Source organism: Theropithecus gelada, chromosome 5 (genome assembly GCF_003255815.1).
Source record: "Theropithecus gelada isolate Dixy chromosome 5, Tgel_1.0, whole genome shotgun sequence".
Classification (NCBI taxonomy): Eukaryota; Metazoa; Chordata; class Mammalia; order Primates; family Cercopithecidae; genus Theropithecus; species Theropithecus gelada.
The window spans coordinates 68,085,825-68,097,159 of NC_037672.1; the positions used below are offsets into that span (position 1 = coordinate 68,085,825).

The 11,335-nt window shown below is 38.7% G+C and overlaps 1 protein-coding gene across 1 annotated transcript; it reads left to right on the forward strand.

Annotated features, from left to right (window-relative positions):
- The first annotated feature begins 9,747 nt into the window (after positions 1-9,747).
- On the forward strand, positions 9,748-10,326 carry LOC112624313 (C-X-C motif chemokine 5-like). The gene is made up of 3 exons (XM_025384819.1): positions 9,748-9,856; positions 9,984-10,116; positions 10,227-10,326. The coding sequence occupies exons 1-3, from the start codon at positions 9,748-9,750 to the stop codon at positions 10,324-10,326; spliced, it is 342 nt and encodes a 113-aa protein (XP_025240604.1).
- The last annotated feature ends 1,009 nt before the right edge of the window (positions 10,327-11,335 follow it).

The following is an 11,335-nucleotide window of genomic DNA, read 5'->3' on the forward strand; positions in this document are numbered from 1 at the left end:
AAAAAGAACAGGATAACAGCAATCCTCAGGGAGCAAGGGAGATAAGATTTGGAGCCTGAGTGCGCTGGTGAGCCAGGCGGAACAGAGCCATATTTCTCTTCTTTCAAATGCAAATAGGAGAAATATCACTGAATTCTTTTTTTCAGCAAGGAACATCCCTGAGAAAGAGAATGTGCCCTGAGGGTAAGTCCATGAATGGTCTCCTGAGGGTAACCATGTTTTATGGTGGATGCCCAAGGGATGAAATAAGCCCCGGTCTCCTGTAGCACTCCCAGGTTTATTAGGATGAGGAAATTCCCGCCTAATAAATTTTGGTCAGACAGGTTGTCTGCTCTCAAACCCTGTCTCCTGATAAGATGTTATCAATGACAATGCGTGCCTGAAACTTCATTAATAATTTTAATTTCGCCCCATCCTGTGGTCCTGTGATCTCGCCCTGCCTCCACTTGCTTTGTGATGTTTTATTACCTTGTGAAGTATGTGATCTCTGTGACTCACACCCTGTTCGTGCACTTGATCCCCTTTTGAAAATCACTAGTAAAAGCTTGCTGGTTTTATGGATCGGGGAACATCACGGATCCTGCCAACATGTGATGTCTCCCCCAGACATCCAGCTTTCAATTTCTCTCTCTTGTACTCTTTGCCTTTATTTCTCAAACCAGCCGATATACCTAGGAAATAGAAAAGAACTCACGTAACCATCAGGAGCGGGTTCTCCCGATATGCCACAAAGATTCAACATGTACAAAATGCAATGTCTGTGAAGTGCAATAAGGCTAAGCACAATAAAACAAGGTTTGCCTGTACAATTTCCTCAATATAAAAAGTATAATCTTAAGGGGACAATAGTAGTTATAAAAGGAAATGCTGAACATGTACTTGGTGGTACTAAACAGAAACTAACTGGAGTTCTCCCTGACCATATTAAACTATAAGAGTGGTAACACCTCATTTCTACAAGCACATATATGCTAACCTATTACACTTGCAATACCTGTAATAATGCTATAATGTTGTGATTGGCTTGGCTTTGATGTTTGCTTTTATTTTTTTTAAGATTTGTTTAGGGGCTATGGCTGCCTACAGACATATGCTTCAAAATGGAGATTCTAGATGCTCCATTCAATATGATATGATGTTAAAGGAAGGAAGCCATTTTAAAAGCTAAAGATAGAAAGAAAGCATTCAAACTGACCAATGCTACAGCCGTTAGCTGATGCACCATCTGATTTCAAGACTTACTATAAAGCTAGATTAATAAGGACATTGGGCGTAAGAAGAGACAAATAGACCAATGAAATCATATAAAGTCTAGAAATAGACACACATGTATATCATCATTGAATTTTGGTAATGGTTCTGAGTAAATTTAATGAGAAAAGTTTTCAAAAATCTTGTTATAATAATTGGATAGTTATACTAAAAAGTGAAACAATGTATCGCAATTACTATTTTGGACCATTCATAAAACATTACTTCAATATGGCCTACATATATACGAATATAAAAGGTAAACAAAAACTTTTAAAAAACTTAGAATATTTTTCAACCTTGGAGGCAGACAATAATTCATCAGAGAGGAGGACAAACATAAAATATGATTAATCATTTAAAAAACTGATAAGCTTAACTTCATCAGAATTCAAACTTTATCCTCCTCAAAGGCATTCTTAAGAAAATAAAGAGTCAAAATATAGACTAAAAAATCACAAGGGCTGTGGGCGGTGCCTCACACCTGTAATCCCAGCACTCTGGTAGGCCGAGGCGGAGGGATCATGAGGTCAGGATATTGAGACCATCCTGGCTAACACGGTGAAACCTCGTCTCTACTAAAAATACAAAAAATTAGCTGGGCGTGCTGGTGGATGCCTGTAGTCATCCGCCAGCTGAGGCAGGAGAATGGCGTGAACCCAGGAGGCAGAGCTTGCAGTGAGCAGAGATTGCACCACTGCACTCCAGCCTGGGCAACAGAGCGATACTCCATCTCAAAAAAAAGAAAAAAGAAAAATAATCACAATACATTTATCTATCAATGAAAGGACTTGTATCTAGAATATACAACGAACTCCAAAAAACAAATAAAAAATGACAAAAACTCATTTTACAACAAGATAGACAAAAGATTTTTAAATAGATTTCACAAAGGAAGATTTACACATGATAATTAAACACAAGGAAAAGTTTTCAACATTATTAGTAATCATGAAATAATCATTAAAAACCCAATGGGATAGCATCAATAACTGCCACTAGCTAAGAATTTAAAAAGAGTTATGACGAGGATATGGAGAAACCAGAGCACTCTTACTTTGCTAGTGGGAGTATGAAAAGGTAAAACTACCTTTGGCAATAATTTGGTAATTTTCTGTAAAGATTAATATACACATATGATATGGTCCAGCAGTTCTATTCCTAATACTTATCCACAAGAAGTGAAAATAAATAATTTGATTGTTCCTGTGTAAAAACTGATCTCAAAGCTTAGTGGATTAAAACAATAGTTCTTTACTGCCTCAGGATTATCTGGGTTGATAGGGAACTGGACTCATCTCTCTGGATATTTTGCTCCATGTGGCTGGAGTTGCAGACATCTGAAATGTGACTGGGTTGGAAAGTACAAGAGGATAGCTTACACGGTTGCAGGTTGGTGCTGGCTGTCAGCTGGGAGCCCAGTGAGGCCTATCAGCTGGAGTGACTTGGTTCTCTTCTGTGTGGCCTCTACACATAGCTCAGGCTTCTCAAAGCATAGAGGTTGGGTTCCAAGAAGAATCATTCCAAAAGACCAAGGTGGAAGCTATAGGTCTCTTCACAAGTTACACAGCATCAGTTGTGCCAAATTCTATTGATCAAAACCAGCCACAGGGCCAGTTCAGATTCAAGAGTATGAAATAAAGATGCCACATCTCAATAAGAAGAGTGACAATAATTTTATGGCAATCTTTTCCCTATGACATGCAAAAAGATTTCTATAATAATGTTTACAGCCACTTCATGATAGCCAAACTATTGACAATGACTTGACTGTCCATCCACAGATGAATGAATAAAGAAACCTGGGTATACTTCTACAATTGAATACTTCATTTGAATTATTCAATGAATATTTAATTGAATACAAAGAAGTATACTACTAATATTCACAATAACATGTGTGAATCTCACAGACATTAAGTTGAACCAAAAAAAAAAAAAAAAGGCCAGGCATAAAAGAGTATGCATTCGATGATTCCATTTTTAAAAAGTTCAAGAGTATGCAAAACTAAAAATCAGAACAGCAATTTCCTCTGGAGAAGAGAATGAATGGAAAACAGCATGGATTTTCTGAAAAAAAATGAAAATGTTCTCTTGATTAGCTATTTACATTTTCAAAACTCATTAAAGTGTACACTTAAGATATGTACATCTCACTATGTAAATTTTACACCAATGTAAAACATAAAAAAAAGAAAAAAATATTTTTTACGGTTTTCACAGCTATCCTTTTTGTTCCTCTGAATAGTTTTAAAGCTGATATTAGTGTTTTCATTTAAATAAATAGTAAATTGTTTACGATCCTACAGAAAGTTTGTGGCAGCAGAATGACTTAAATTTGGATAAAAAGAGTATTCATGGATGGCTGAAGGAACCATTGTTTTCCAAGTATTGCCTCAATTAAAGTAATGATTTTAATTTCAAACCATCACAGAAAGCTGACTAGATATAGTTCAATATGAAACTTTCACAACTTTCATTTATTACGGAGAACTATCTTTTATATAGCAACATTGTGACAGATACTAGCTTGTGGTCTATTTCTAATATGTGAGTCATTACTATATTTCTCTGTTCTATGACATAATCCCTGGTCATAGCATTCATCAGTCTGGCCTCAAATTTAAATTAGAGAAAAATCCCAAAACTCTTTCCAAGGGACATTCTGTTCCAAATGAAATGACTCCCAGTCTGATTTACTAACACTGAATGTTTTGGAAACTGAAATGATTCAAAATAAAAGATTTTGTTAAAGCAATTTGGTCAATTTACTCTCCAGAGGAAGTCGTGCTTTAAAATCCAAAGTGGCTAGTAAGAAACTCGTGGTCGAACATTAGCCAGAATTTCTAGGATTTTTTGACTTTTGGCTTGGCATTACAACATCTTTTTTGTCAGTGTGAGCAATTTATTAATTCCCAATTCTTGTAAAAACGACATTTAAAATGTGCATGAAAGCAGTTATTCACTGGGAATTCATAACCAGACTTAATGAAAATTTGATGGCAAAATATCAACTATAAGACATGTTCTATTCTCAGTTTTTATTAATCTTTGTTTTGTTGATGTGGTGATGGGGCTTGTGGTGGTGCTTGTGTGCCTGTGTCTTGTCCTTTAAGTTCATGAATATTTTTTTGCATCCTTATCAAATGTTAAGTCTTTGCTAGTTTTTCTTTCTTTCTTTTCTCTTCTTCTTTTTTTTTTTCTTTTGCTTATGAAACCGGGTTTATTCATGTGACAGGTGGTAAGATGATGCCACACATAACTTTGACTTCACATTCCTGTTGATCAAAGCCTCTCACACCCTTTTTAAACAAAGCTGGCAGTAAAATTCAACATATTGCATAACTAACCAATGTTACATATTGCTCAGAAAACTCTACACTCTCAACAGGAAATTCCAGGAATGAAAGGATTTCTGTTCCATTATCAGAAAGGTGCCTTTTTCTAGCAATCACAATAGGTAGGGTAAATTATTCCTAGATTGTTAATTTATCTGAAAGTGACTTAAGAACAAACTTAAAACTTTTGAGGTAGGTCTAACATCATGAATTCTCTTTTATCTGAAATAATACTTTTAAATGTGTATCAGAAACTCTTCAAAGGTTTTTCAAGCAGTGACAAGGAAGGAAAACAGATGGTTTTGACTGTCTAGGAAGTACATAAATCACACATATATAAATACGTTACAATTATTACTGTTAAAACAGCAACGATGAGGTTCTACTATATAGTAAATAATAATTGAATATATTGTGAAGTTATGCAAAAGAGAATACTCTGCTAAAACAAATACAAGTTGTGACGTTAATAGTGATCAGAAACAATATTTCAAATGATCATTCTTAAGCACAATATTAGAAATCCAGTTTACATAAAGGACTTTTGTAGTATCATAGAAATGCTTTCTCCAAGTTATTTAAAATATCTGACATTAAAAAGTGTTTTGCTCACTTAGCCCAGAACAAATTTCTGAAGAAAGCAATGAAGACTTCCTGTTTCTGAGAAGCTCAAGGCTTTCAGAAACATTTAAAACTGACATTTTCATCTTCTTTTTCCCATATATCAACTCTTTTTGTCAACAAAAAGTTTTTTTGAGGTCTGCACAGTTGTACAATAGATAACCAGCCGCCCCATCCACACAGAAGGTGGGAAAGAAAAACCCAGCTATGATTATTTGGAATTTAGCTCGGTATAGACCCCATCAGGGTTCACTGATTTGCTCCTCCAACAGATATTACCTGAAACGGGCAGCAAGGGACATTAGATAATTGGCCAAAGGAAAGAAAACATTCCTGACATTTTATAGCAAAAGTGACATGACTTTGAAGCAGTGTTATTCCCTGGATGCTGCTGCTGCTTCATTGGACTGCCAGCCCCCTTTAGAAGGAGACAGACAACCTGCATTTACGTTGCAACTTAAACTGGAGAGTTACTACCCTTTTTCTTTTCTTTTGCATACAAGTAACTCTATCCTCCACTGAAACTCTTATTGCCTTCCTTATACTGATACCCTCCATAGGCTTAACCTGATAACAATGTGCTCACATCCTTAGCTACTGCAATTGTATAGCATTTCTTAAAGGTAATATAAAGAATAGTGGATATTTAAAAAAATAGAACCTAAGAAAAACATTTGAAAAGGCCTATGCCAAATACTAAATCGCATAATTATAGGCTTCTCTGGTTTGTTGGAAAAGATCAGTTGAGAATGATGCACACACAGTGTTAACATTCATCACAGTATAACATAATCAGAATTTCCCCTTGTCATTTACAACCTACAATCTCAAATCATAGAAACTATGTTATTTGGTCAATATTTTAGTTGTATAATTGTATTTCTTTTGATATAAAACATCTTTCTGGGTTCTGAACATTCTTCTGAATGTTTGGATTCCAAAGAAGGAAAATATTAATATCATTCGAACTTTCTCTAAGAATAACCAGGAAATAATATCCCATGTAGGAGACAACCAATTCAACATTGTAGAGTTTAGAAAAACAGAGGAGTTAACAACAGTAAACAGCCCCATCCTTTCCTCTTTAAGACCTAATTGTAAGGTAAAGAACACCGTATAATTCAAAACAAAAAGGTATTATCATTATTCATCAGCAAGTATTCACAGACTGCTCGCTGCTATACTAAGAAATTATGGGCGGCTATGAGAGAAATGCAGGACATCATCACTGATTTTAAGGAGTTTATAGTTGACTTGAGGAAGACAAAGGCAAAATTAAGGAAGAATTAAACTCTGCCTCATGAGGTAGTTATTACAAGTACACTAGATGTTCAAAGAGCAAAGGTGGAAGCAATACCCTACAAATGACCTTGTCAGAATAAGCCTTTTCAAAGAAGAAAGGACTTTGAATCTACCTGGAAGACAGTGAGGGATTTAGAAAGCAGAGCATGGTTTCAGGTGGGATAACGTGGAAGCCTCTAGGACCCTTGATATTACTGCAATCTCAAAGACAGGAGTGGAAGGATTGAGGATCTCAACAGCTTACAATATAGTTGTTGGGAAACACAATAAAATGATTAGCCAGATCGATCGTGGAGAGTCGTTGGGGGTTGTTTGCCAGCAACTGTGAAGAAAGTGGTTTGTAATCTGGAAACCATTAAAAATTACTGGGGCAGATTCTCTGGTGCTTGACTGCCAGTGCTGGATTTTCTGCTACTTAACTTATTCTCTACTTACTTTGCCTAGCTGCAAAATGGGAAGAAAATTTCTCTTTTCTAAGAATCAATGTGAGGCTCAAGCAATAATGAACATGAAAGTGTTTTGGAAGGCAAAAATCATTTATACTGTGTTAGTTTATATTACATTATACCGTGGTAGAATGACTAAAATAGGATTGCTTTAGACAGACAGTTAAGTTTTCAGGCTATCAGGATGCTGATATCATTGGATGAATTGTTCTATTTTAGTTGGGAACAAAAATAATAGAGTTCTTCTCTATCACCTGGATACAATGCAGATAAGACAAATGGCTTTTGTTTAAACGGGTAATAAAAAAGCAACTACTGTTAAAGTGCTGTGTCTTCAGTAGTTCTTGGTGCTGTCATACTCAACCTCAGAGGACCTTTGGAGCATCCACATTTGTACAAAACCAACATCCAAAATGCCTATATAGGAGTCAGACACGGGCAGTGGGCCAGAGTGATTTCCATGAGAAGCCAGTTTAAGTGACACATTGCTTCCTGATTAGGTTGGGCAACCCAACAGCCCACTTCTAGTGGGAACTTTCTATCACCAACTGCTCAGCTAAAGAAGTATTGTTTTTCTCCTTGTGTTCCATAAACAAGCTACAGTGAATTGATTCAGAGTGCAAACCAGGTGAGATATATACATTTATAAGACCGTCAGGAGGAACTGGCAATCTTGTCTCATGATCCATCTCAGATTTCACCATTTGGTGCCAAAAACAAATTCACATGTTCACTTATGTTTAAAATAGTTTATTTAGAACTAACCTAAACACACACACACACACACACACACACACACACAGAAAGACACACACAGTTTAAAAGTCAATAACCTATGTAATCAAAATGTTTTTTTGTTTTTTTGTTTTTTTTAAGCAAAGTCTTATCCTATGGTTCATTCCCTGTGGTTAAGTTGAATTTAATTGCCCAAGATTTTTGAAGTCTTATCACTTCACCAAGGCTTAACTTTTGTCTTTAGATACACTCTAATCTCTAAAATGTCAATAGACTAAATCTGCAGGCTGTTTTCTACCGATCACCACTCCCCAGAAAAATGAAGAATTCCATTTGCCGAGTCAGGTATGATGCTGATGATGGCAGGAAGCTGTGAGGGCTTCTTATGTAGTTTCCCACAGAGTAAGGCCCATACCACCCAACCTTACTCACCTAGTGAATTTCTGAAGTTTCCTTCCAGAATAAAAGTTGTAAAGGTCTATGACACCTCTTTCTTGCTCACCAATGAAAGTGATGGATGGGGGAGTTAAAAAAATTCCCGGAATCACAGGAGACAAGGGATAGAGTTATGTTTCATGACTGGTTTCTCATTGCCATCATGTTTACTGATTACCTGTGCTCTCCTGTGAGAGCAAGGGTCTTCAGAACCAGCCAGAGGAAGATCGAGTTTGATTTCCGTGAAAGAAAGGCGATGTGTCATTCCAATACAATAGCCATTCCTGCATGGAGCAAGACAGTGGAAGACCCTTAAACCTTCAGCGCTTTAACTCCTCCTCAGATAACAGAAGGAGAGAGGGAGAGGAAGCTGGAAGCTACTTCACCTTTCATTTTCAGGCAGCAGTGCACAGCTCACTGGGGACTAGAGTAGGCCTGTGATCACCAGTAATCATGAAACTCAATTGTTCCAGAAGCTTGTGGGGAGCATTACCTCCCCCATGCAGTCTGAGGGGAAACAGACTGGGTGCTGTGCTGCTGCCAAATTGATACAAACCCCTACAAGAAACTTTCACACGAGCCCCTCAAACTCATCAGCCTCCTACAGCATCTCCAAATGGTGTCAAATACGTATCTGTGGGTGGGTTCAGAGCTGGGGCAGGCCTGGGATCCCTAGTAGGCTTTAGCCTGTGCTCACCATACTACACCTCAGCCCCAAGAATACCATAACCTCTTCCAATTCAATAGCATAGCAACTGCCAACAGCAAGATATCTTCCATGGCAATTTGCTGGGTGATTTTGGAAGATTTTTGCTTAACCACCTGGACACACATGTACTTGGTATACTACAAGTACAGAATTCTCAGTAAGTAGACTTAGTCACCAAAGAAGGTGATCTGTGGGGGAGTCAACAAAATTCAGTGGTAGTCCTTTCAGGCCACTGACTTCAAGTGGCAAGAGACAAGGGTCTCTTATTATCATGTTATCTTGGCTTCCAAACCTGGCTGAAGTCCAGAGAATCATAAAGTCATTCAAGAAAGCTAGAATGACCTGCGTGCCAGGAAGACAGGAAGGACTTTCAGTTTAGAGCAATTCAAACATGCATAACATTTCTTGGATTATTAGTAATAATAATTAGAAAGACTGACCTTGAGAAATTTTTCTCAAATCAAGGCTCCTGCTACTTTGGTTCCACCTTTTCTCTCTAGAAGGAGAGGAGCAGCATCTCCCAGACAGCTACCTGCCTCAGAAACGCCAGCATCCCTAGCCCCCTGAGGCCCAGGGCTTGAGGCCCTGCTGAATCACTGCTCCCTTCTGGCTGGAGTCACAGCCCGCGGAGCAGGTGGAGAATGTCCCTCTAGGTAGAGGTGCCCGCAGCTCCTCCAGGCCACCCTCCCCACTGTCTGCTCCCCCCCTCGCTTCTTTCCACACTGCCCCCTGAATTCAGGGAATTTCCCCAGCATCCCAAAGCTTGAGTTTCCTGTCAGTGGGGAGAGATGAATGTAGATAAAAGGAGTGCAAAAGACGCTAGGAAGTCTCAGTGCTCAGGATCCTCCAATCTCTGCTCCTCCATTCAGTTCAGGAACCCGCGACTGCTCCCAGCGATCTCTTGACCACTATGAGCCTCCTGTCCAATCGCCCGGCCCGTGTCCCGGGTCCTTCGGGCTTCTTGTGCGCGCTGCTCGCGCTGCTGCTGCTGCTGACGCCGCCAGGGCCCCTCAGCCCAGGTGAGAGCGCCTGGCACGCAGGAGGCACTGGGGCACAGCGGTGCATCCCAGCCTCTGCTGGGCAGCTGCCTTCCAGGGAACTCACCAAGCAACCTGCCCTATAAAGGTGTCTCTCTTTCTTCCCCAGCTGGTCCTGTCGCTGCTGCGTTGAGAGAGCTGCGTTGCAGTTGTTTACAGACCACGCAGGGAGTTCAACCCCAAATGATCAGTAATCTGCAGGTGTTCGCCATAGGCCCCCAGTGCTCCGAGGTGGAAGTGGTGTAAGTTCTGTGCTGCTCTGTCCACTGTGACCTTGGCAAGAGGGAAGTCCCGCAGCCTGGGTCTTCAACCTTTCTATGTCATGAGTGTATCTTCCTTTTCTTTCCTTCAGAGCCTCCCTGAAGAACGGGACTGAAGTTTGTCTGGATCCACAAGCCCCTTTTCTAAAGAAAGTCATCCAGAAAATTTTGGACGGGTACTTATCACTTTGATCTTTGTGGTTTTTAAATCTCATCTAGGGAAACCATGGACTTCACAAAGTCTTTCTTCTCTGTACTATTTAAGTAACTTTTCACGTTTAGAATTAAAAGGTTGTTAAATTGGGAACATTTTTCTGGATTGTCCTGGATAATCTTTATTACCAATCTTACATGTAATTACTTGAGCAATTACACACAGCTTGTCGCTAGTTATGTTTTGTGTTTCCCCATTGCTTGTATTGATTGTGTATACTCCTTTTTTACCAAGCATTATAAACGCTGAGTGTTGACACCAGGGTGGAGTAGAAAGGAGTGCGAAAAATGGTTAAACTAATATAACCTTTTTCTCAACAGTAAAAACAAGGACAACTGATGAAGAGAAATGCGTAGTCATGGAAGCGTTTCCTAGTCTTCAGCAGAGCAGTTTTCTGCAGGTCTCTGGACCCAGGGAAGACAAGAAAGAAGGATTTTGTTGTTGTTTGTTTGTTTATTTGTTTTTCCAGTAGTTAGCTTTCTTCCTGGATTCCTCACTTTGAAGAGTGTGAGGAAAACCTATGTTTGCCCCTTAAGCTTTCAGCTCAGCTAATGAAGTGTTTAGCATAGTACCTCTGCTATTTGCTGTTATTTTATCTGCTATGCTATTGAAGTTTTTGGCAATTGACTATACTGTGAGCCAAGAATCACTGGTTGTTAATCTTTCAAAGTGTCTTGAATTGAAGGTGACTATTGTATCTCCAAGAAATATTCCTTAATGTATTAACTCAGAAGGCAGTGGATTTAATATGGAAATGATGTTTCATAAGAATTCTGTCGATGGAGATACACTGCTATCTTCACCTTTTTAAGAAATAGGAAATATTTTAACGTTTCTTGGGGAATATGTCAGAGAATTTCCTTACTCTTGATCGTGGGATACTACTTAATTATTTTGTTTTAGAAAGCTGAGTGTATCGCACCTTATCTATGTAGAATCTATTTCCTTATTCAGAATTTTTAAAAGTTTACGTTCTATGAGGGCTAA

Bases quoted from the DNA above. Each gene is read 5' to 3' on its own strand.
- LOC112624313 (XM_025384819.1), top strand. From the start codon at position 9,748: ATGAGCCTCCTGTCCAATCGCCCGGCCCGTGTCCCGGGTCCTTCGGGC. The intron at 9,857-9,983 runs GTGAGAGCGCCT...TTTCTTCCCCAG, and splicing joins GCCAGGGCCCCTCAGCCCAG to CTGGTCCTGTCGCTGCTGCG. The intron at 10,117-10,226 runs GTAAGTTCTGTG...TCTTTCCTTCAG, and splicing joins TGCTCCGAGGTGGAAGTGGT to AGCCTCCCTGAAGAACGGGA.